The 25,660-nt window shown below is 45.1% G+C and overlaps 1 protein-coding gene across 1 annotated transcript in view; it reads left to right on the top strand.

The window, feature by feature from the left end:
- The window catches only part of LOC142031695 (unconventional myosin-X-like), a 95,778-nt gene that overhangs the window by 36,469 nt on the left and 33,649 nt on the right, over nt 1–25,660 (top strand). The window contains exons 10-22 of the mRNA XM_075029389.1: nt 865–994; nt 1,854–1,972; nt 5,736–5,882; nt 6,605–6,705; nt 8,927–8,993; nt 9,452–9,544; nt 13,241–13,309; nt 14,205–14,287; nt 15,804–15,912; nt 16,606–16,686; nt 17,710–17,834; nt 18,623–18,737; nt 24,653–24,759. Coding sequence (XP_074885490.1) covers nt 865–994; nt 1,854–1,972; nt 5,736–5,882; nt 6,605–6,705; nt 8,927–8,993; nt 9,452–9,544; nt 13,241–13,309; nt 14,205–14,287; nt 15,804–15,912; nt 16,606–16,686; nt 17,710–17,834; nt 18,623–18,737; nt 24,653–24,759 — 1,346 coding nt within the window. The remainder of the gene's footprint in view (nt 1–864; nt 995–1,853; nt 1,973–5,735; nt 5,883–6,604; nt 6,706–8,926; nt 8,994–9,451; nt 9,545–13,240; nt 13,310–14,204; nt 14,288–15,803; nt 15,913–16,605; nt 16,687–17,709; nt 17,835–18,622; nt 18,738–24,652; nt 24,760–25,660) is intronic.

The following is a 25,660-nucleotide window of genomic DNA, read 5'->3' as shown; positions in this document are numbered from 1 at the left end:
GTTATTGGCCTGAGGGCTTTAATAATGTAGGTGAAACCAGATAGGCAAGGTGAGAGGATTCAGTTTAGGATTTCAATAGCTCCTGCTTAGGTGTGATTCAAGGGAAGGAAGTGTCTCCTGTACAAAAGAGGTTGCAGTGGTGACATGGCATTTATACTTCAGCTGAGGAGATGCCTGGAGGAAAGAAGAGAACTAGAACCCTGGAGTACCCCACTTACAGGGTGAATGCCTGAAAACTAGGTCCTACCTCTCAAAGTCAACTTATGTCCCAAGAACCCTGCCTCATGTACATGCACTAAAGCAGAAGGAATGTGCCATACTTCCTCATTATCTGGTAACCTGTTTCCAACCTTCTAGCAGTTAATGAAAGCCTAGTCTTAAATCTTGCTGCATAAATCTATTATTCTAAGATAAAGTAAATTAAAGGGGTTACATGGATCAGACTAAATTAGGTATATTATGTGAATCTGTCCTTCAGGGAAGACAATAAGGCAGAATGTGGAAGCAGTCCAGTGACATCTGTAGCCTGTGCTGTCAGTGTTCAGGGAAGGATTTCCTCACACAGGCACAGACAAACATATTCTTCCTGTGACAGACAGGCAACGATAGCAGCAAAGTCCAACTTGAGGATCAGGCAGATGCCCACCTGCCTTAGATGGGGATAGGATAAATGAAGGAGAGAATGGGAGACAGTGAAGATCATTGACAGATGTATAGCTGAGAGAGGGAGTGTGCCATCCTGTTTCACTTTGATGCACAATGATGATAATTCTGAGTTTTACATCTTACATGGGCTGGGCATGAGTGTGGTGGTTGCATTGTACTGTGGCTGTATGTACCAATGTTGGCCAACATTTTGCATAGACTGCCATGAAGGTGGTGGACTTCAGCACTGAAGAAATCAGAGACATCTTCAAACTTCTTTCTGGCACACTTCATTTGGGAAACGTTGAATTCATGACAGCTGGCGGAGCCCAGGTGACAACAAAAGCGGGTAAGTGGGACCCTAGCAACTTGGTAGACCACGCAAAGCCCCATAAGGCCCCCAGTAAAGCTCAGTCCATTGTCCTTTCCCCTCTGCTGTGCTGGTCTGCAGTGTCTTTGCCAGCAGGTTCCCTGCAGTTTAACCCTGCAAAAGCACTGCCACAGTATGCATGGCTCCAGAGCACTGGTATGATTTAGTTTGGCTGTGGCCCTGCGATCCATTTGTTCTACTGGATACTCTCAGACTGTGTCCACAGTCTCACAGTTTCTCTTTTGCATTGAAAGAGCAGGAAGAAATAGGAAGAGGGGGGAGTTTGAGATAAAAGTAGTCTGTTAACAGACTTCCCCACATCTTCCTTTGAGGCATCTACTAGTGTGCACTCTGTTACAGTTATCCAGTCTGAGCTGGTCTGGTAGAGTGAATCCCTAAACAGACAGAAGCAATAAATACATATTACAAGTGCTTCAAGTCTTAAGTTAATTACTTCTCTTTTTGACATCCAAGTTTAGCAATCTCACACTCAGACTGCACTATTGTGCCTTTAGGAAAACATGTCTTCTCATTTAATAAATATTTTGCTGGTGCTGAGCTTTACGCAGTGCTTTGCTCTTCCTGTTGTCAACAGAAAGGCTGACTTACTTGAGTGGCCCATAATGGGTGCTGCCCCTGCCTCAGACTGGATATGTGAGCTTACAGCTTTGAGTATGCCAAAGAGAATTAAGTAAAGGGGAGTGTGTTTTGTGCTGAGGTTTAGTCACATGCCTTGTAGGAGTCCCTGGGATTTCCTCACTGAGCTGCAGAATACGGATCTCCCATGAGTGATGGGGATCCATGCAGGAGTAAAAAGTGTGTCCTCCTTTGTTATTAGTGCTGAACATTGCCAGTGACCTCCTGGGTTTAGACGCCTTTCAGCTTTCTGAAGTACTGACGCAGAGGTCCATGATTCTGCGTGGGGAAGAGATCAGCTCCCCCCTCACTGTGGAGCAGGTAAGTGTCCTAGTGTATGCTACTGCTTCTGCCACTTCTGCATTTCCAGGCCCTCTGTCTCCCTCTTGTATCATCCATTCAAGTTTAGTCTTTCCTCTTAATGCGCCCTAGGTGCTCACCTGTGTCCTCAAGTATTTTGCCCTTATTGGTAGTTCAGGTCCCAGTGTTGACTCTGCTTTTTAGGCTTTACAGGGGCATTCACTTGCAAATGGCAATGCACAATACTGGTTTTAAGTCAGCTTCACTCACCAGGAATTGGTCATGCTTCTGTTGTGCAGAAGGTACATCAAATGCTTTGTGGTAATTGCATGCGTGCATGCTTTTACCTTGCAGAACTCCCAGGTTACACTGCATTTACTAGAAGATAAAAGCTTGCACACAGTTACCATGAAACATCCAGCAGATGTGGGGTTCTTACCCCACAGTAGCTTCTTTGTCCACACACAACCGTAAAGAAGGACCAAATAAACTGATATTTAGTTCTCATCTTCTGAACTTACACTGCACGCTGGAGCCAGTCCTGCTTATCTGTTACATTTCTCTGTGGTTCCTTACAGTGTTGTGCCTACTAGCCTTAACTTGTGGTGTTGCTGATCACTTGAGGGCACTCTTGGTGTTTTAGGTCCATGCACAGACAAGTCTAGACAATCTTCTGTCATTAATAAAATGCAAGACACTGGGAAACAAGGAATAATATTACTAGGATGGAAGCATCATCATGTTATAGCCAAATGAACAACTGTAATGGAAATCTTGTACTGGCATGGACTGCAGAGGGTTATCAATCCAACTCCTACATTGGCAGAGAAACCAGAGTTACTAGGCTCTCTCTGACAGATGTCTGTCTAACTTTTCTTCAGATTTACCATGGAAGGAATTTCAGAGCCTCTTTAGGTATCCTGCCCTAGCTGCAATGGAGTCTGGAGCTGAAAAGATTTTCCTCATATTTAATTACCTTTGGCATCCCAGCTGTCCACCTTATAAGCTTCCGGTTCTCTGAAGTTTTTCACGTGGTATTCTCTTTTCTAAGCTAAACAATTCAGTTCCTTCAATGTTTCCTTGTAAGTAATTTTCTAAATCTCTTCTTCTGTCTCTGTTTTCCCACATCTTTCAGGAAGTGGAGTGCCTATAACTGGACACCGTATTCAAGCTGAAGTCTCAGCAGTGCTCATTACAGCAGAGTAGTCGCTTCTTTTCTTGCTGCAAACATGCCTGCTAATATATCACAAACTAACCTTTGCCTTTAAGAAATGGTGTCTTTTTTTCATAGTCTGTGACATTTCTTTGCAATGAAATTGTGTGAAAATTATTTTTCAGCCTATAGTCTGTGGTAGATATCCTCAGTAACCAGTACTACAGTTTCTCTTCTCAGCTGTCTGTCCTAAATAAGCCACATCCTTCTATATCGGCGCACAAGGATGGATAACAAATAATGCCAGAGACACTCCATGCAGTTCAGAGCAACAGTGCGCAGTTGCAGGATTTACAAGAGTCTCCCTGAACAGAGCTTTCCCTGATAGCGTAGCTATTCCTGACATTTGTGTGTGTTGGACCCCACACTTTTGCCTGCAGGCCAGTGAAATACGAAGGCTGCAAGAAAATCATTATAGCAAGTGGGTGCTACTACTTAGCTGTCTTCACTAGGTGAGCCTGTTGCACTGAACACTGGGCCTGTAAAGACCGTTCCTGCTTACGCCCTCATGTACTGTGCCCGCCTATTCCCGCTTGTTGTTGCGGGAATGCCTTGACAGAGCTGCCAGGGATTCCTCACTGTGTAATGGGCTCGTTACCCGTCTGAGCTTTGACATTTCAGTGGGCTGAATGGATGAACTGGCCTGAAGGCGGGCAAAGCTGGGAGTGTGAAAGGAGCCTTTGAGGATCTCATTTGAGCCATATTGTGGGGAAAGTAGCTTTGCTTACAGCTGGATGGGGAATTCCTGTTCCTGGAAAATGAGTCCAACTTACTGTGTGGCCAGAGACACGACAGAGATATGGGCTTGAGGGCATTCTCAGTCCCAACTAATAAGACAGACCATCTGATGGTCAGAAGAAATACTCAGAAAAGGCGTGCGTGCCCATGCTTTGAAATGTTCTCTTCTGTGGAGAAGGGAGGTTGTTGTGTGTCCTCGGCCTTGGGATGCTGGAGAGGAGATACTACCCAGGAACAGAAGAGAGGACAAAAACAGTGAGATTGGGTGAAGAGGATGTTGCAGGCTAAGCCTCAGGAGCTTGCTGAGAGGGGCTGGGAGGATTCAGAGGCAGTTGGCCTGTGCCATTAGCAAAGCAGAACAGGAGAGGTCATGTTATTCAGGCTTGCAAAACTGAAGAGGGTGAAGGTGCGTTTAGAAGATCTCTGTCATTGCTAGCCCTACTGAAGGAGTTACCCTGGTGTCACAGGTGAAACAGAGTAAACAACCTGTAGTTGATCTAGATACTGAGGTTTATTTATGAAATGACAAGATTATAGCTTTTACCCTACTTGATTATTTCACATATTCTCACTCACCCATCAGCATTATGTTCATTAGATGTCAATTTCTTTTCCCAGTTGGGAGATTGCTGCTTGTCCAGGAGAGTTGGGCAGAAAGTTGTGTTGGTTCATGTTGTGTAGCTCCTTGCAGTTACCAGTCTCAGGAACTACCAGCCAAGGTCCTTGGGCATACCCTGACATTTGTCTCCACATGTCTCTGATCTCCAGGATCTTTCCCCACTTCCATCTTTCTTCCAGTCAAGATCTTTGCTGTCTTCTTTTCTGGCCCCTTTTTCTCCCCTCTGGGATCATGTCTTCTTTTTGGGAGCCCTTATTTTTGGCCTTCTCTTCTTTCCAGAACCCTAAGCCCTAGTTTCCCTGTCTAAATAGTGTATATGTAGAAGGACAGCATGCGATCAGCTTCTTAATTTGTGGTTCTGTCTCATGTGTCTTTATTAATTGGAGGATTTGGGGCATGCCACTTTTGTTTAGTCCAAGTGTTATCAAAATTTACAGCCAGCTCATTCCTGTTACAGCTATCAGGTAGCAGGCTTTTGCTCGAGATTTCAAAAGTTTGATTTTGGACATTCATCCACACACTTACATATGCCCAATTATCTACTGCCTGTTAGTGATCACAATTTAAGTTATTTTTTCCACCTATGACACTCAGTTATGATCACTGCATGGGATGTTGGGTCAGCTCCAGAAAGGTCTCTCAACCCATGCTCTTCTGGGGCATGTGTCGTGGCTGTTGGCCCGCCTACCTGGCTTCCAGTAAGATAATGCTGTTTGCAGGAAAGTTTTGGAGAGGGAGTTTTTGAGGGTAACTAGGTGACAGAATACTCTATTAAATCGTGCCCTACCAGTTTTTGAAAAATTGAGCGGACACCCATTTGACAGCTCTAATAGGAGTAGTGAACTGAAATACCTTGCCTGTCACTGCAAATGTTGGCTCAGGTGATGCAAATGACTGCTGCAGGCTTAGTCACGAGGTATTTTGCCACCTTCCCTGCCCCAGCACTTGTTCCAAAAGATGTCAGTGATTTTGCTACTTCCTTCAGCCTCTCAAGTTCATTTACCCAAAGGTCATACATGGTACATCTGTGTGTGGCTGGGATATTTGCAAACTTGAATGTTGACTGTACATGTAATTACTGCACCGTACACAACCAGTACAGAGGATGAGATGTCTGAAGACGAGTGGAGGAACCTGAAGTCCCATAGAGATTCGTGGTGCCTCTTATACCTTCTCTTCTCCCTGTGACTCATTTTTTCTCTCTGTATTTACAGGCAGCTGACTCCAGGGACTCCCTCTCTATGGCGCTCTATTCCCAGTGTTTTTCATGGCTCATTAGCAAGATTAATACGAAGATCAAAGGCAAGGAAAACTTTAAGTCTGTGGGCATCCTGGATATCTTTGGCTTCGAGAACTTTCAGGTCAGGATTTTGTCTTTTGCAGGGTGGGTTGGTTTTGGAGATGTCAGTGCATATAGGAAGGAATTTTGGTTCATTTGTATCCTATTTAGGTTAGCGTAGGCATCCTGGGATTTCTACACTGCCACTTCCCCCTGGAAGCAGCAAGATATATTTAGCTGCCCATTTCTGCCACCTGTATTCATGTAGGCTGATGTTCAAGGTCTGGTTTGTGACACAGACCCTAAGCAGATGTGCTGTGATACATAATATTGAATTTTTGACTTGTATACAAATTAAATGTCCAACTCCTACATGCACGTTGTTTGTTTACATCTGTTTTGCCTTGTGTTGAGAATCCTGTGTGTAATGCTTCTGACTGCCACTGATGAGGGATGTATGTTGAACAGCCATATAGTGACTGCTCAGATATTTCAGAGAAGAGAAAGCCTGGTGACCTTACGCTTAGGGAATTATATTTCTTTCTTCCTAAGAAGAAGAAATGTGGTTGTCTTTAGCATCCTTTACTACCATTTAGGGGTAATGAATTAACCCTGCAAGAGCTACAAAAGCTATTCTCCTAGTGGACCTCCCCATACTGTCCTCCTCACGTCCATCTGACACCCGTTGCCTCCATGTCCTCTAGCTTTATTCCAGGCCTGGCACCTTCCCCATCGCTATTACAGATTCTTTTAGAGGCCAGGGACAAGAATGTTAAGTTCTATAACCTTTGTTTCTTCTTACAGGTGAATCGTTTTGAGCAGTTTAACATTAACTATGCAAATGAGAAACTCCAGGAATATTTCAACAAACACATCTTCTCCTTGGAGCAGCTGGAGTACAACAGGTGACAGACGGAGGAAGCGAGGCCCCTATTGCTTTCATGGGTGGTAGAATGGAGGACATCATTCCTCCTTTGTGCTGTTCGGTCCCTACTGCTAAGGCAGGAGAGGCAGCTGGGCCTTAGTGCAACCCTGACTGTGGATGTGTCTCTGTAAGCACTGTCCACGTGCTTTGCCAGTATAGGTCACTTGTCTCCAAGCAAAAGCTTTCTCCCTTGTAGTATTTAGAAAGTCCAGATTCCCTTCTATCTCTCAGCTGAATGGGAAGATCTTGGGCTTTAACCCATTAGAACACACGGTCACTGCCTTATTACTGCCTTCAGTAATGATTTACCCAACATAGTGGTGGTGTTATGCAGGTGGAATCTTGGTGTGCAAAAAGTAAAGCCCCTAAAGATAGATGATTAGATATCTGACAGCTCTTTCTGTTGTAGAGATTCCTATGCTGTGAAAAGGGCTCTTTTCCTCAGCAAGAATTAAATCAGGCTGTTTCCTGAGCATAAGGAGCATGGGGCCTTCTGCACAGCTGTTTCTCTTCTGTGGGCTTCATATTGGATTGTATTTTGTGAAGTACCTGGGGTGTTCTAGAGTATTTCTGCTTCTAGAGAAGGCTGCTAGACAAATACTTCAGTTCTTGCTCTGAAACAGAAGCCTTTATGTTTGTGAGTGAAGCAATTGAATAGGGTCAGTGAGGGCAAATGAGAGCAGCCTTGTAAAGGGAGACAGCTGAATAGGCAATTCATGAAATTCTAAAGATTACAAAACTGCAGGGCTATTTATGTACTCACTTCTCAGGCCAGTTCCACCATTGCAGGAAGCTTGTGTTAAGAATGGTATCATAGTGACAAAAGATTTTTTCCTGATGATTGCATAGGAGTTTAGGTTCTGTGGTTGAACTTTGCAAAGAACAAGAGCATTTTATTATTGACTACTCATCAAGTTATTCTAGGGTGATGTGCTTAAAGCTTATCTTTCACAGTATCAGCTCTGCTTCCTCCGGTTTAGTAAGTAGCTCCATGTATTTCTTCATTCGACTACACAAGGGATCTGTGGCACTAGAGACAATTTGATTAATTTGTGATTTGATTTGTTTCAGAAAACCCTACTCCCTTAAATTCTGGAAGGTCTTCTTGCTCTTAGAAGGAATCCAAGAGGTCTTTTTGTAAAAATATATGGCCTTTCTGACACCCGTTGTTGCAAAAACCTGAAACAATGTGAACTGCTATTTTTTGTTATTAAGTCGATAAGATATTCCGTTTCCTGTGGGGGATAGATACTTCTTTCCATTCTTCAGAAGTTATTCCAGTTTGTTGCTTCCAACTGTTGCCCACAGGTTTCTGAATGCTTTGAACCTGAAAGTGTGAAGGCTAGACTGACAGGTTTGTAGACAACAGCTTCACTATCTTCAAAATGCTAGCCTTCACCTGAAAGGTGTCTGTATCAGAACGTCAGTAAGTAGCTTCACACATAGCCTGTAGTCTTCCTTGGATTCCTGAGCAAGAGTTATTCCCAGGCTTCTCTGAATTCTGAAAACAGAAATGGCCAGTATTATGGGAGTGTAAGAAGGTGGTAAGAGGGGGGAAAACACATTCAGCACAGATTTACAGTATTTCATGGATAATTTTCAAAGCATGCTTATTGCACTGCTGTACCTACATCAGCTCCCATTCTGAAAGATGCAGGGCCACCCTTTAGGTCCCCTGCATGCCAGGCCAAAGCTTATCTGTGTCATCCTCTTCAAAACTCTCCCTGAAAAGTTGTTCCTGTCTCTTCTTCTGGTGGACCTATGAATTTGTGGTTCAGTCTTCTGGCAGATGTGCTTCAGGCCAGCTTTCCAGATTGGTGAGTCAGCAGTTAACTCTTGAAGCTGTGTAGCAAACTGTCCATCGTCACCACCACTTGGGCTGATAGTCATCATTCCTGAAAGAGCAACTGAGAGCAACTACAATTTTAATGTTTGGTGTGGAATTTGCTCAATGGCTACGATATGAGCATCGGTCCAAATCACTGGGATGGATAAGAAAGGCTGTCTCTGACTTCCATCTCCTTGTGTTAGCAGTGCATTGTGTGTCCTATTCTTTTTCCTCAGCCATGGCAAAGCCTAATTCCTGCAAATCGTCTTGAGTCCTGGGACAGCTGCTGTGCTCAGCTACTTCTGTTCTCCTGCATCTCAGGGCATTGGATCTTGCATTTCACATCTTTCTTCTGTTTGTTCTTGACTGTCAGGGAAGGGATAAGCTGGGAAGCCATTGACTGGATGGATAATGCAGAGTGCCTGGACCTTATCGAGAAGGTGAGCAGTTATCTATGACAGTTTCCAGGGATCACAGCAGGGACTGCTGATTGTCTTGACCTTCCCTGGGGTTTCCTGGTTTTAAAAACAGGTACTTGTTGAGATCCTCTTCCCATCGTGACCTGGCAAAAGTATGAGCTGTTTTAGCCACAGTCCCGGCTCAAAGTAAGCAGATCTCTGCTCCTTGTTGAGAGTGGACTTAGGGAGGGTGTCATAGTTTTAGACAGGGAGCAGAGTTTAAGTAAAACCTTAATGTGAATTTTTTATAAATTATCTCCCCTTACGTTCTGCTTGCTGAATGCATTGACTGGCCAGAATTCTGCTTTCCACTCAAGCTTTGCTGGGTATAACTCAGGGGTAATTGCTCAATGTGCTGTCCAGATCTCCAGTTCTTGGCTTGGTGCTATTTAGTTAGAGCTTTTGCTGACTGTAAAAGTCCGTCTCTTGTTTGCCTGTAGAAACTGGGTCTACTGGCTTTGGTGAATGAAGAGAGTCGATTCCCCAAAGGCACAGACAACACCCTTCTGGAAAAACTTCACAGCCAGCATATGGTAAGTAAGAAAATAACCTGGCAGGCAAATGATCAGTATGTTAGCTCCATCAGCATTTCAAAACCAAAAGTGAAGGTTTTGTTGATGTAAAATATGTGCTTTATGCAGGAAAATTACAAGGCCTTAGGACCGAACCTGTAAGTGTTTAATAAAGCTGTACTGAACAAAAGTAATATGTGAAGAAACCTGAAAATGGTCTCTTGTGCACATAGAGAGAGGGAGTGTGCATTCCACAGGCTGTGGGTAGAGGAGATTTGAATTTGTTGCATGGGATGGAGGTCAGGTTCTGTTGGTCTGCGACAGGACACGAGGCAGCACCCCAGGCACAGGATGCGGCTGCACAGTGTGCATGGGTTTCTCCTGCCAGCTGACTTACAGGAATCTGCTCCAGAGCACGTCAAATCTGTCTCCTGGGGCTGAGGATGGCTTTTGCCTCCTGACTTTTAATGAAAGCTCTCTTATTGTTCCTAATTAATTAAATTCTTTCCTCCTCTTTCTTGTATGCTGGACACAGGAGTAGAAGGGCTTTTTCATGCACGTCAGAAAGTTATCCTGGGGACACAGAAACCACAGTGAGATCACTGTAACGATCTCTTACCCTGTCTCTGGTACAGCCAACACTGGTCATCTTAACAGTAAACAGACTGAAAACAAAGCAAATTAAAACCTGTAGCAGGGACTTATGGAATAGTTTACTACTTTAGTAAGAACATTGTCAGCTAATATGTTTCCTAGTCCTCTAATTCAGGCTTCATGCAAGCCTGAAAACATACAAATTTGTATACTTTATCTGACTTTTTTTTAATTAGCATAGATGCAAATATGAAAAATTAGAGTATCTGCATCTAACTCTGCTAGTAATACTCATGACTACAAATTGGATACAATAGCAATGACGTCTGGTTGGCTACTTACGCATAGTTTTGTGGAAATATTTCCTTTTTTAGGCTTAAATTGATGCATTCATTTTAGTCCGCTGTGGCTTTCCCTTGTATTACAGGTCAAGGTATATGAGAATGCTCGATTTACCTTTTTTATTTTTTATTGTTGTTGGTATTTTGTTAACTTTTAATATAGAACTTGCAAATATTTTTAATACATAGCTTCTTTTGAATTTTCTTTCTGAACTGTGCCAACCTCTTCAGTTTGTCTCCAAATGGAGAAATTTCAAATCTCCTCTTTCTTTCTGCTGTTTATCTCTGAATTCCTCTACATCTTTTCTCTATTCTCTTCTGAGATAAATAATCAGACCAGAATGCAGTTCCCTTGGTAAGAAGGTACCTGTGGTTTATTGTACAGCAGCATGAGACTGTCAGCATTATTTTGCATTCCCTTGTGCCCCACAACATTTTGGTTGCTATATTTGGTGATTTCTGTGCATCGAGTAGCCTTTTCATTAAGCTGTTCATAGTGTCACCTGTCTGCTTTGAGGGGATAGCAGTTAACGTGGAACCCTAGGGAGCTTACAAAAGATGGAAGAGGCTGAGGACTTGCAGTGGAGGGAGGAATGATGAAGTAGATAGTGCTCTAGGGTTTGCATTTTTTGAAGGTGAAAGAGGTTTTTGTACCAGTTAAAGTCTTTAGTGCTGGCTAGAAGAGTACTGGAAGGCATCCAGCCAGCGTTGCTAGAAAGCCTGAAGGACACGATAAGAGAACAAGCCCTCTTCTCTGTGTTTTCTGTGGATTGCAATAGGCTTAAGGAGGAAAAGCACAGAGCTGGGATTTGAGAGAATATGACCTCAGATACAACTGGGGAGAGGAGCAATAGGGGAGATGGGAGAAGGAACCAGAAGTGTTGTAGGCATGGATGAAATACAAGGGCTTGGTAGAGAGGGAGGGGAGAGGAGGGTCCCAATGCACATGAGAGAGTCAGTAACAGTCATGTTTGGAGTGGAAGAGAGGGAAGTCTGTGGCTGGAAAAAGATGACTGGATTGGGGAAAGGGAAGAGCAAGGAAAGGGGATCAATATGAAAAGGAAAGAAGGCAATGAAAAAGTTCTCAATAGCACTAACAAATTATCAGGACCAGAAGCCATCCACCCAATACCGCTAAGAGAACTTGAAGGTGAAAGAGTTGAATTACTAACAGTATTGTGCAACATCTTTCTTACTTAAAATTTTCTTAGTACTTGTCTCTGAGAAGGCAGGAAATTATTTTAATTTTTAGAAAGTATTCCAGGAAATTATAGGCCTGTAATCCTTATTTCACTATTGGGGTAAATTCACAGAATGTAAATGGCCCGTTACTTCAGTGGAGGGAGGCCTGTAAGACTCTCATATGAGCACTGAGGTGGCAGTTTTCTGACAATTCACGGGGGGAGGCTGGACTGAGAGGGGCCTTATGAGACTGATTGGGCTGTAAAATGAAGATGAAAAGCAGTGTAGATAAATGTAAAATGGTGTGTCTGAAGAAAACAGTCCCGGTTTCACATCTGAAATGATGGGCCCTGAGCTGGTTGCTGCTCTTCAGGAGCAAGACCCAGACAGAGGCTGTGATGGATAGTTCCATGGAAACATCAGCACAGTGCTCAGTAGTAATAAAAAATCCAGATCGAGTATTAGAAATTCCTAGGAAAGAAACAGAATAAAAGCAGAAAACATTGTTATGGCACTGTATAATGCATGGATCACCTGCACTTTGAGCAGTGTACACCACTGGGCCCCTCCACTCAAGAAGGGGTTTTATCAGATCTGGTAAACAACAAGTCTGGGACAGCTTCCATGTTATGGAAAACTATGTCAAAGGGACCCTGCAGCCTGGAGAAAAGATGACTTGGGGGGGATGCAATGGGTTTAAAAGTCACGTATGGCCCATAGAAGACAAATGGCACTAATGGGAGCCAGGCTGAAAACCAACCAGCTGTAGTTCCCTGTGCGGTTGGTTGACAGCTCCCTGCGAAAGGACAGTCTGGATGCAAGAAGTCTGCATGGGTTCAGGTGTGGAATGGGCAAGTATTTCAAAGAGAAATCCACTTGGGGTTACTAATTAGGTAGACCTCATGAAAGTAATTGGAGTTTGAGAGAGTATTAGGATGAAAGTATCATTTACTTATCTTGTTCTTATTCTGCCCTACGTAGCCACTGCTGGAGGCAGAATACTCAGCTGGATGGACCATTGGTCTCAAGCAACATGGCTGTTCTTACATAGTTAATGGTTTTCACAGAACAAAGAAAGGAGCGGGAAAATGAGAGTGTAGAACAGCTAGTAAGAGAAAAGAAAAATGCGTATTGAAAAAAGGGGAAGAGAGGTGCAAAAAAGGATGAAATACAAAGGAAGACAGGAGATTGGTATGACATTTTCTTTGACAAAGAAAAGATGCGTGGGTGTTCTGCAAAGCTGCCATCTTCCCTGCATCCTGATCCTGTGTCCTGCACCACGTGGTTTGTGTGGAGCCCAGTCTCCTCAGGTGTCAGACACGCAAGAATTAACATTTCATCCATGGCATGCCTGCCCAACCTTGATTCTGCAAGCCCTTGCTGACATGAGGAATGCCTTGAAGGGCTGGATTTTTCCATCTTTACTGGAATAACATATTTGTAATGTAGCTGCAGATAGCTGCAGCAGATGTGGTCGGGCTCTGCAACAGCTAAGGTCGTTGCCCATCCCAGCATTGTCATAGTCATGGCAGAGTTCCTGACTAAGACTATTTGTTCATACACTGGCATTATAAGAAGTCTTCTTTTTCTTTCATTTTAGAGCAACCACTACTATGTGAAGCCTCGGGTAACAGACCATCAGTTTGGCATAAGACATTATGCTGGGGAGGTAGGTGTTCATGGTGTATCTGTGAGTTGCTTGGTATATCTTGGGGTTGAGGTCCTGGATCTTAGATTCCAAAAATCAAGAATATCTCTCAGAGCTGTGTGTTTCCGCATAGTTAGTGCCCCGTACCAGAGCACAGGGAGTGTGATGGGCTTAACATACCATGTCATTCTCCATTACTATATTATCCAGCTTGGACGTTTGTTTGAGTTTCTCAGGTAACTTTTGGTTTGGGGGATAAACTCCTCCTTATTTCTGTTATTCAAGTTGTCTTTTCTTGGACGTTCACAAACAAACAAACCCAAAGTAAAAGTCAGAAGGAAAATTTGACTTTTGGGGAGGAGGAGAAAAGGCAAAATAGCTGTTGCAGAAAGGAAAAGGTCTCCAAGCCTTCAAGGTTAAATGCTGCTCTTTGTTGTGGAGAGATACGGAGCAGATGGAGGTGTGTCAAGGGAGGGCATTTGCACACTAAAGAAGGGCTAACCTCCTTCTAGAATCATATCTGCTGAGCACTAGTGGTTGGGAGGTCAGGGCACTGGGTAGCATAGTTAGTATTTCCCAAAGTGAATGGAGTACCTCACCTCGCAGAGGATTTCCCCACCCCCCACCCCCCCACACACCCCAGGCAAATCTCTGCAGCTGTTTCACTTAGCTCCTGTTTTTGAGGTTTTTTTGTGGTTTTGTTTCTGTTTTGTTTTTTTTAATTGATGGCTAAAAGCCACTTTCTTGCTGGTAACTGCAGAGCTCTGGAGCTCTTTGACCCCAAAAATTCAGATCTTGGCACATACCTGCAGCGTTACTGTGTAGCTCTGCTGGATGTCTTGTACATTGGCATGTTAATGTAGAAGTGATTAATGATTTGTACAGCACCGTTCTAGTGGCTCTGTCTGCGTTGCAGGTGCTATATGATGTGAGAGGCTTTCTGGAGAAGAACAGAGACACCTTTCGAGATGACATTTTAAACATGCTGAAAGACAGCAGGTATGCCCCCCTTTTGCTTGTGAGGAGGCCACATCTGTTGGGCCGGACTAAGCCACATTAATGTAATAACCAGACCAAGGAAAGCAGTTGCTTCTGTGCGAGCATCAGGCATCATTCTTTATCATTCTTCTCTTTGTGCTTAAGTGTCCTGGCAAAAGAAAGGAGAGCTGGAGATGTCAGATGACGCACACATTTAATCAGTCCTCTTGTTGTCCCAGTTTTGAAAAGAGCTATAAAAGCATGACAGAAATCCCTCCAGGCAATGCTGGTTTTCTCCCTCCCCTCTTCTCCCTTTCCTCTTCTTCCTCTTACCTCCCTGTCCCAACAATGGCAAATTTGCCCCTGAATGAGTCAAGGCTCTTTGCCATGCTGTCAAATGCCAGCCTTTGTACAGAGGCCTCTTATTTTTCAGCCGGCTTGTTAGTGGAGAGCTTCCATCCTTATCCTGAGCCAGACTAGGCCCTTGCTGTGGGACTGGGCATGGCCCCTGGTATTATATCCCAGTGCTGCAACGTGACCCTAGAGAAATGAGCTGACTTTGACTTTGAGCAAGGCCTGGAAGACAGAGGTGGGGCCTAGTAGAAGGAGAGCAGCATTTAATAACGGCGGACCCTCGCAGTTTTTGAGTAGCAACTCTGCCACATGCCTCCTACCACAGTCCACGTATTGCCTTTGGGCTCCAGCCTGATGAGACTGTTTCAGAATTGCATCTTCTCTGAAGCCTGCTGCGGAGTTTGCGCTGTGAGCAGCCTTGAAACAACCTGAGGGAGCTGAGAGTATGAGCTGCTTGTAGCTGCCTTACTTGGACAGTGGCATCTGGGGAGTATTTTCCACAGGGCTTGAGGCCAGGATTGCGGTCATCATTGTCCAGCATAATAGAAAGACTCAGGGTTTTTCAACAAGCCAGAAAGGGAAATTCTGCTAGAAGCAGTCATAACAATAAACTGGCAGAAGCAGCGCTGGAGAACTTTGTGCAACTTTGTAAGAACCAGCACCGCTGTGTAAGGAGTGGCAAAATGGTGGAAGATTCCCCAGAGGAATCTTCTACACTGAGGGTAGCTCTAGAAGTCCTCTGGGCACAGAAGAGCTGTGGTTGCAATTGCATGAGCATGTCATGGGAGCTAGGTGGGGAGGGGTGTGACAGCACAGTCTAGCTGGAGTACCTTCAAGGTAGTTTCGCCTGGGGGCATATAGCTCAAGAGAGGTGTCCTAGCCAGTGCAGAATGGAGATCTTCCTTTGTGTAATATCCTGCTTGACAGCGTGAGATGGGGTTTCTGGCTTTGCAGCCGAGTGTGGCATACAGGGCAGCCCACAGAGTCTGGGCAGCCACATGGAAAGTGTTAATTTCCTCACTGAAGTGCCCAGCTGAACTGCCTCCTGCAGCCACTCTGTGGCACAGCAGGAATAAAAATGAGGTGTTTCACACTGGGACAGGGCAGTAGCTGAGAATGAGAGCCATCGTCTCACAGGTGCTGGGTGTCTTGCATCTTCTTTAATTCTTTTCTTCTCCCTTAGGCTGGACTTCATCTATGACCTTTTTGAAAGAGTCTGCAGCCGCTGTAGTGAAGAGACGCTGAAGATGGGCACCCAGAGGCGCAGACCAACTGTCAGTTCCCAGTTCAGGGTAGGATGTTTTCCAAGAGAGCAGCAGGCTTCTAGGGAGGAGCAGATGGGTAAAGCAAGGCCTGCAGCCAAGAGGAGTCATTCATCCTTGTTTTGTGTCCAGCACTGAAAATGTGCAGGAATTTTGTAGTGCTAAAAAAAGTGTCACTGCCCCAAGGATTTCTGTCTGGTGTAAAATGTGAGATGCTAAGCCTGAGCAGGGTGGCAGAGGAAAAGAATACTTTGCTAAGTATATGAGGTTCTTGAGGTTTTTTGACCTTTCGTGTTGGTTTGGTGTTTTAGCTACGTGTACGTGTCCTTTTAGGCCACATCTTTTACAGGTGTAGTGGCAATTCCAATAAAACCTTATTGGGGGGACCTTGCAGGTATGAATCTCACCCCCTTAGATTGTCTGCAAACCTTCTGTAAGTTTCACAGTTTTAGTTTCCTGTATTTAAAGTTTGAGACACTTGTAAAAATAACATCAATTATACAGCTCTGAGAACAAGGATGGTCACGTAAACAGTGTTAGAGTAAACTAACTGTGTGGGTATGTTTTGGACAGGAAGGATCTCCTGGGTTATTGAAGTTTTGGTAGGCAGAGTCAAAGGACATTAGGAACGGGAGGGCTGCATGAAGACCTTATTGCATCAAATGTAGTCTCTTTCCCTCCTGTAGCGACTGATCCTTTGGGTTTTGTCTTCCTGCTTTTTAGGATTCTCTCCATTCCCTGATGGCCACGCTTAGTACTTCCAACCCATTCTTCATCCGCTGCATCAAACCAAATACAGAAAAGGCAAGTCTGTCTTCCAGCAGAATGTATGCATGTGACCTGCATGTATGCAGGTCTTCACGAGCACTCACTTGCACAGACACCTGACAGGCACCTCTATCATGGTCCAAACTGAGGATAAGAGCAGTTCCCTCTCACCTTCCTTTTTTCTTTCTAGTTTTTTTATAGTTGAGGAAAAATACACCTTCCTTCTGGTAATCAGATGAAAAGACTGCATGCTGAGTATGATATGATATAGCCATTCCCAGCTCTTTCGGTGCTTATAAAGCCTGGAAGATGAACCAGGCTTGTGCAGAGCCCAGAGCTGTGGTAGAAGAAGCAATCATTTCTGTTTGTGGTGCCTGTAGACAATTTGTTCTGGAATGCAGGGCTTGTGCAGTAGGAAGCGTCTCCTGCAGATCCCTGGCTCTGAGACAGAGGAGGTGGACGCTTTATGAGCAAGTCACAATGCTTAGAGGCAGGCTGGCTCTCGCTTGTATTGTGAACTGTGACGGGAGGATATGCTGCTAACTAGATTGGGTGGGGAGCTCTGAACTGATCATTTTCTTTGTGTGTTTTGAAATTGTGTATGATATGGCAAAGGAAAGCCTGCTGGGGGTTTTATGCCAGAAAAGAATTCTGCAGTTTGTCTCCAGTTTGACTGGAGAGAGACTGCAAAGAGAACCGAGACAACATTCTGCATTTTGTATGTGTTAATGCATTATATCATTGCTTTACTGCCATGATCTGACTATGACAGCAGTCTGCAGACTGCTTTTTTTCAGGATCTGCCCAACTCCCTTTCGTCTCTTTCTCTGCACCATGCAGTGTTGTGACACTGCTTTCCCCGTGACCCAAACTTCCCCCTTTTCACCTGGCATGCCCAAATATGCAGGGTTGACTTTCTACAGAGAAGCGGATATACAACCTGTGACTGTCTGTGCTCAGAGGAACAGTCACTGTTCAAGTCAGCAAGGAAGTAATATCAAGATCAGCACTTATTCTGTCTCTCTTCTTATTTGTTTTTCAATCTGGATCATTATTTAGGCGCCGCACCTCTTCAATCCAGATGTGGTGCTAAATCAGCTCCGCTATTCAGGGATGCTGGAGACAGTGAAGGTTCGGAGAGCAGGTTTCCCTATACGGCGCCTTTTCCAGGACTTTCTCAGCAGGTAATTGCTATCATTGTACCACATGCTGTAAGAGCCCCAAGGTATACAATTCTATATATTTGTTTCCTCTATAACTGCTGTTACTGATATGGATCATTTGTGGGATGTTTTTCTAACCGTGCCCTAATTGCCCATATCATAGACTGATTTGGAAGACCTTTTGGAGACTTGCCTTTAGTGTAAAAGTCAGAATGGAAAAATAGCCAGATGGTCCATTTTTAATTATTTTTTTTTCTGTAGCTTTGCCATAGATTTGCTTGTGTGATGCTGTGAAACCCATCTGGTCATAATATGTAAGAAGAAAATATCATACTTAAAACCTTTAATCTGGCAGGCTCAAGCAAATTTTAATGGACAGTATAGCGGATGATTAATATTGGAAAGACTGATTATTTCTTTTAATTAGCTGCATCAAAAGGATTTCTTGACGTTTAAGGCTAGAATGGAGCATTGAACATTGCTTCTTTTGTCTCTTGGAGCATTAAATGCCACCCCTATACTGAACAAAATAACTTGTGTCTGATGAAAGCACATGTTTCAGAAAGACAGTTGTTCTTTACTGAAAAATACTGTTGAGTTTGTATTTTATTACTGGGATTGCAACAATAATTGCCAGTGTGGTAGGAACAGATAAAGGTTGGGGGATGGAAATTTCCAAATTAGAAGGCAAACACGAAGAAGGGAGGTCCCAGAGGAAGAAGGACTAATGGGAGGAGGATAATTAGAGCTAAAAGATTGGGGCGGGTTACTGTCATACATAATCTCATGAGATTTTGTTTTGTTCTTAGGTACAAGATGCTTGTGAAGGGGCCAAGTTTCTCAGACAACAGCAAAGCTGTATGTGCAGGCTTTCTTCAGACCTATGACAGCAGCAAGAAAGAATGGCAGTTGGGTAAAACCAAGGTACTTCATCAGTCTGGGGCAGGGGTATGGCTTTGTTCCAGCTGCAAGGTGATGCAATTGCATCTGGTGAGATTCAAGCCAGTAGAAAGGGCAAAGTTGTGATGGCCCTTTAAATGCATTGGACTATGCCACTGACCTGTAGCATCTCAAATATTTCCCATATTATGTACCTACAGATGTAGAAGGCTTTTTGATTTTGTCTGAACTCCTTCTCATTGACCAAGCCAGATTGATTTTGTTGTGTCTGATCCAATTTAAGGATCCAAGGAGAACAAGCATGGGTGTCATTGTATGCAATTGCAATGTGTGCCATTAACTCTTGCCTCTTGTGCCAAATACTTCACTCTGCTTGGGTAACCAGAATTCCTGCAGGAGACAGTGAGCTGCTGCTTGGTATGTATCTAAACTGTGAATAGGTAGCTAGATCACCAGATGTGTGACAGCTTTCTGCTGTGGAAGCTCAGCTGATGGTTTGTGCAGTTAGCCCAGATGCTAGCATACATTTTTTAGGAAAAGGTATCCAGATGCTTCTCCCCACTTGCATAATTCAGAATTTGCTTCTGTTTTGGTGAATTTTTAACACTTCTCTCTTGCCTGGTATAGTCAGGATTTTGGGGGTTTTGGTTTGGTTTGGTTTTTTTCCTCCAGGCATCCAGCTGGAAATCTACCATTATCTTTCATTTAATGGGGAGGGAGCTGGGTGTTTCAGTCTGAATTTTTTCAGGCTTTGAGACAGCTTCACACAGACATAGATGTGAGTGTTGTGAGGTAAATTGCTATAGAAATCTGGGAGGAGGAAACTGTCTTTTATTACAGCTTTCCACATACTCCAGTAAATTCTTCAAAGAGTATTCCAAGATGGATGGTGTCCAGTGCAGACAGTGTTTCTAAGTAGTGGGTATGCAGTCCATATCCAGAGCAGATGGTAGTCCATCAAAGCAACTTTTCTTGCATTTTTTGCCCTTAAGCCTTCAAAAAAGTAGTTCAGAATATTTCCAGGGTCACAATGGAACCAAAAGTGGTTCTAGGGTATACTCACATTTCATTTGTCCAGGAGATCAGATAATGATATTTGCTGCTTCGAGCAATCATTTCTTAATGAGTGGATAGACTGTAATGTTTCTTAGGAGAGCAAGATCCCTCACTCCCCTTCTTAGAGGAGTGGTGGTAGCCCAGTTGGTAGTCTGGGCTCTGAACTCTGCGTGAGAACCAAGGAAACCACTGGCCATTGCTGTGGAAAGGAGATGTATTAACCTGAAGTTTCTAAGGCCTTCCTTCACATGCCTCCGCTGATGTTCAGGAAAGAAGTTTTTATCACTTTAGCACACTCGGCACATATTTCTGCTCTGTGATTAAAGTGTTTCCCATCTTTGATTTGGGAATCTGGTGTCTCCTCACTGGTCCCTGCAAACCAGGAACCATTTCAGTCATTATTGTCCCTAGATAACCCACGCTACTTGGGTGGCTGCCAGTCTCACAGCATTTTAGTATTAAAGCCTGTGGAAGCTTTAGCAAGTGGTGGTTAGAGCTGGTAAACATGGAGTTTGAACTTTTTTCCTAGCATGACAAGAGATGGAAGATTGCTGGGCTACAGCAAGGGCAGCAGGGAAATGCACGTGAGGACCAAACTCACATGCACATACTCACCTTTTAGAGTATAAAAGGTTATAAGCTATATCGCTGGAGTCCAGGGACTACAACAGACTGACGACAAGCAGGAAATCCAGGCTGCTTTGAGCCCCTGGCAGCAATAGGATCCCTTTCTCTTCAGTTCCCGTTGTGCATGCTGAAGGACTGAGTCCATCTGTCTGGTTTCACTCACTCCTTGACCTGCTCAAACAAATTCTTTTTGAAAAACAATATAGGTGGTAAATTGTGGCAAAAAAAATGTGTCATATTTTGCCAAAACACTGGATGTACTCTAACATAATTTTTTTGAGCAATTGTGTCCTATAAACTAAAACTTGGCTGAAGAGCTGTATGCGGCATGTTGGTAAACAGCAGTCTCTCTGCTAGGGCACTGGTTGCTGTTGGGTCTGAAGACTGTGGGAAGAAAGAAATGATTAAGAATGGCAGTCTTTGTATCTTCTTATTTCTTTATGACTGAGAAGGAAAACTGAAAGGAGTTGGGAAGCAGTTGAGCATCTTGTTTGGTTGTAGAAGTTATTTGATATTCGGCAAGGTTTGGATTAGAGATGTGTATCCTGGTAGAGGGCAGCAGTTCTATTTATTCTAGAGGTTATATCACTCCAAGGCTGTCCTGGCCTGTTCCACCCTTGCTGCCATCCTGAATGGCTGGCCAGCCTGTGGCTGCTCCAAGGTGCTGTCGCTATTGCCCTGCCATTTCATTCTTCAGATGAGTTGCTTGACGTTCTTTCCCACGCTCAGATGGTGGCAAAGCCATTTCATTGCTCCCTTGGAGACCCCTCTTGCAACTCCACTTTGTGACAGTGCCTCCAGAAAGCCTGCCCCTGGGAAAGCAGATGCCAAGGTGAGGCCGTGCAGAGCAGTGGTGCAGCTGTTGTGTCTTGGGTTTGGATTACAGAGTGTTTTGTCCGCGTTCACGTTTTAGCTGGTGCTAGGTAACACAGGCCTGGAATACTTGGGTTGATGAAGAAAAGAGCCCTAATTTTTCCAGAGGCTTTCAGGTAAGGGTGAAGTAAAGCTACCAGCTAAAGGGCACGGAGTGTAGGTCATTGTCCTGGAGAGGAAGTCCCCTGTGTGCCCTTGCTGCCACTTTTGCTGCTACAGGTGCAGCTCTGGGTAGCCAGGTAGCAATTCCCAGAACTAACCTTGGCTTATGGAGTCAGGATTAGCTACTGAAAGAGGTGTGACAGGCCAATGGGGATGTAACCTAGGAAGAAGTATAAGGGGTAGGTGAAGAGCAAGGCTTATAGAAGGGGGAATACTTCCTGCAAAATGAATGGAAGGATAATTATATCCCTAGCAATTGTTTGGAGGAGGAAGGAAAAGAGTCTGTGAATTAGTGCAGTGGATTGTGAAGCTTGGGAAAGGAAATAGAGGAGGAAGGGCAGGATGATCTTTGTGTTTTTCATTAAGAATAGAGCAGCTGCTGTGCAGGCAATTGTCAAACTAATGTTTATAAGAGGTATTAATGTATACAAGGCAGGTTTTATCTGGTGGCATGGCAGAGATGAGGGCTTGGATGCAAACAGGCAGTGCAACGATGGAAGAAATTGTGCTAAGGTGCCGTTGTCTTCACTGGGGATGTGCTGGGATGGAGCAGGAGCTTCTGTGCCCCTTTCTTCAGTGCGCCTGGACCTTCTGCCGTACTTGCCCATACCCACAACGCAGATTTCCTACAGATGTTGAACATGGTGATCCTTGCTGTTTGAAAGCATTCATTTCCACATTTCAACCTGCTGTTTTGCAGGGCCTGTTTGAAGGAGGAGGTTTCTGTAGACTATTATTTGGCATCCAGGTCACAGTGACCCACTTCCTGCTTTTCTGTTGTCCCCAACAATCATATGATCCCACTTAGGTACACATGGGTGCCCACACAGTTACATTTGTGTCTGCTGATCTACACGTAACCTTAACATGTTCACTGTTGCACTGATGGTGCATGCAGGCATTGAGGTTGTGTGAGGAACACTGTGGTGCTGCACTGTGGTTTAAAACTTGGCCAGTGCCTAATATGAGCAGATATGATAGAAGTTACCTCGTATGTTTTGCTCAATCATTCCTTCCTCAGATGAAAGCGATGTCATGTTTTCAGAAAGTGACTATGAATTATGACAAAGAAACGGCCATCTTCCAAGTTATTTCCACAAGGCATCAAAAATATTTGTGGATTTGAATACATTTTACTCTTCCTTGTCATCTACAGGAGTCTAAAAACCCCCTCAAAATGCTAATATCTTATAACTAGATATTGTTATTTGAGATTAACCTTTCACTCTCAAGCATATATAGAAAACCCTATAGGATTAGGGTTGGGTCTTGTTGAACTCTGCATGCCCTGAAGTTAGGGGGTTTTCCCCCTTCTTACTGGCACAGCAAAGTCTGTGCTTGCTGATGGACTGAATATTTCCAAACTGATGAAGATAATGGACTGAGACAGTGTTTTGCTGGTTGCATTCTTGAAATGGGTGACTGCTGCTTGGTTCTGGAATGTAATGGAAAGAGCAATCCCTGCCTCAAAGAAGTCTTTAAAAGATTGTTGAGTTGACAGACGGAGTGGATGTACAACTTGCAGGGAAGGATGCCAGCTTCATGGTTGGCAGTACCTGGATAATGAACCTTCTTTTAAGGCTACCCACGGTTACTTAGTCATTCCAAAACAGCTCATTTAAGACCGCCTTAATGGAAATGGCTCCCCAGGAGAAGTTTGAGTCCAGGGAAGCCACTGGCTATGGGTACTAACTCCAGGAGAAGTTTCAGTACATGGTGGCCATTGCAGGGGGAAAAAAGAGCCTGAATAAATGATGAGACCAAAAGCAGTGATGGAAGGGAAGGTATACGGAGACATAAGGGGGTGTAAGTGGGGAGAGGGAGAGTTTGTGCAGAACACTGGACTAAATGACTGTTCAAATCTCTGAACATCCCTCTGGACTCTCAGCATAGCTGCATGGATCCAATAAATTTGTAAGGAGTTTTTACCGATTAATGTAGTTCTGCAGATTGATGAGTGTCAGCTCACAGCCTGTGTTCATGGCAGTGCTTTAACAAGTAGGGCAGCACTTTTCTAGTGTAGTCCATTCTGCTGCTGGCCCTGGCAGTGATTTAGCCAATGTCAGGCAGCAGGTCACACGAGCATGGCCATATGGCAGTTGCTGCTGGGACTGCAGCTTGTATGGACATACCTTAGGCAACTTACTCTAGGGTGGGTACTGCTAGCCGCGCCGTGGAGCTCCATGCATGCTGCAGTCCATCTCAAAAAGCAAAGCATTTATTTCAGCAGTTTGTGCCGAACCCTGTGCTAACATAGTGCAAGCCAGCTGACTTAAAGTAGTGCAGATATGTCAGCACAATTCCTGTAAACATGCCCTTATCTTGCTTGTATCTTTTTTGTCTCTTAAGATAGCACCGTCATCCCTCGCGCAAGCGTTTAGCACTGAACAGAGGTTTGAACTATAGTGTTTAGCACTGAACAGAGGTTTGAACTATAGTGTTTAGCACTGAACAGAGGTTTGGACTATAGGTGATGGGAGATGCTTGAGAATTAAAATGCTGGACACTGAAGTGCAACCAGTGATACCTGGAGACCTCTCCCATCGGGGCTCGTTCCCCCTAGCGCATGCTGCACTGCTGGACCTCTTTAGCACAGAAGCATCTCCACCTCAGAGTTTCTGGCGCTTGGCGAAGGGCTTCGGCTCCGGCGGGCTGTGGGTAGGCTCAGCTTTGCACCTCAACAGGGCTTTCAGCTTTCCAACTGTCTTCCATTATTAGGATTGCCGTTAAGGTTGCTTCCCGGAGTCCAGAAACGTAAACGCTCCTCTCTTTCCTTGAAACGCGGAGGAGTTGCTTTGCAAAGTATTGAATCACGCCAGCAGGTATCGGTGCCTGCTGCAGGGCGGTACTGGCTGGTGCGGGGAAAGCTGTCGGCTGGGAGAGGGTTAATGGCAGGCGCAAGCCCAGGCTCTCCTCCTCCTCCCTCCTCTTTCCCTCCTTCCTCCGCTCCCTCCCTCCCTCCCTCCCTCTCTTTTAAGTCTTGACCACGGAGTGAGGGAGGCGGGGGTTGGGCGCAGAGTTTGCCTCCCGTCGCTGCAGAACTTTTTCCCGGTGCTCCGCGCACCGCGGCCCCCCCGGGGCGAGGCGCCGAGGCCGGCGCGGGCGCCCGGACGCCGAGCGCGCTCCGCGCTGGTCAGCCGGGGCTGGAACCTCCCGGCTCTCCCGGGGACTGACTTCTTTCCTCTCTTTGTGTTTATTGAAACTCCTCCCCGTGGCGTCAGGTTTTCCTGAAGGAGGCTCTTGAGCAGAAGCTGGAGAAGGATCGGGAAGAGGAGTTGAGGAAAGCAGCTATAGTCATCCGGGCCCACGTCTTGGGCTACATGGCAAGGTCAGTGCCGGGGGCTGCCCCACCATCCCTGTGCTCGTGTGCCTGGGTTGCCCCGACCCTCTGCTTCGCTCGCTCGTCCCCCCGCATCCCTCCCTTCTTCCCCTCCTCTGTGCCAAGGAGAAAGAATATAGCTGCCCTCCCTGCCGGCATCGGTTCTGCTGATACCTTTCTGCACCTTTGCCACCTCTTCTTCAATTCTGTGCACGCTTGCACCCTCCCTCAGAGCTGCTCGGCAGGCTTCTGCGGGGACCTCTGTACCCACCGCTTGCCTCCGATGACACCTTTTCCTTGCCTTCAGGGCTCTCCTGGCTGGGCCCCACCTACGCTTTGGGTCCCCTCCTTTTCCTTACGCCTGTCAACTCTGTTCTCTGCTCCCCCTGCAAGTCGCTTCTTCCTCACTTGCAGCTCTGCCTTCGCTCACCCTCTTTCCTCGCCCTGCCTGTTTGCCTCGTGATCTCCCTCTCCTTTTAATTAACTCTTCAGAATTGGTTTTTGGCCAGCTTTGCACCAGTAATCTCCTCTTGCCGCTCCCTTCTGCACCTGACCAGAGGAGGGTTGGGAGAACCAACTGCAGGCAAACCGCCCCTCCTCTGCCCCTCGCAGTCAGCGTAACAGCTGACTCCTTAATGGCTGTGGCATGCACACTTAATCCCAGTAAGATGCTCTGTCCTGGCCGGTCTCTGCTCCAGACACCTGTCAGTCAGGGGTGTGAAGAGGTGAAATCCCTGGCCAGCAGAGCTGTTCCAGCAGGCACTCTTCTTAGAGCTCCAGTTACACCAGGTAGCTCATTTTGCTTTGGGAAGTGTGTGCAAGGGTTGCACCCTGCCTCGCCAACATGGAATATCAGCAAAATACACATTTGGTCTCAGGGGCTTTTATTCATTTATTTATTTCCCTCTAG

This window comes from Buteo buteo, chromosome 5 (genome assembly GCF_964188355.1).
Source record: "Buteo buteo chromosome 5, bButBut1.hap1.1, whole genome shotgun sequence".
Lineage (NCBI taxonomy): Eukaryota > Metazoa > Chordata > Aves > Accipitriformes > Accipitridae > Buteo > Buteo buteo.
This window is presented reverse-complemented; position numbering and strand designations above follow the sequence as displayed.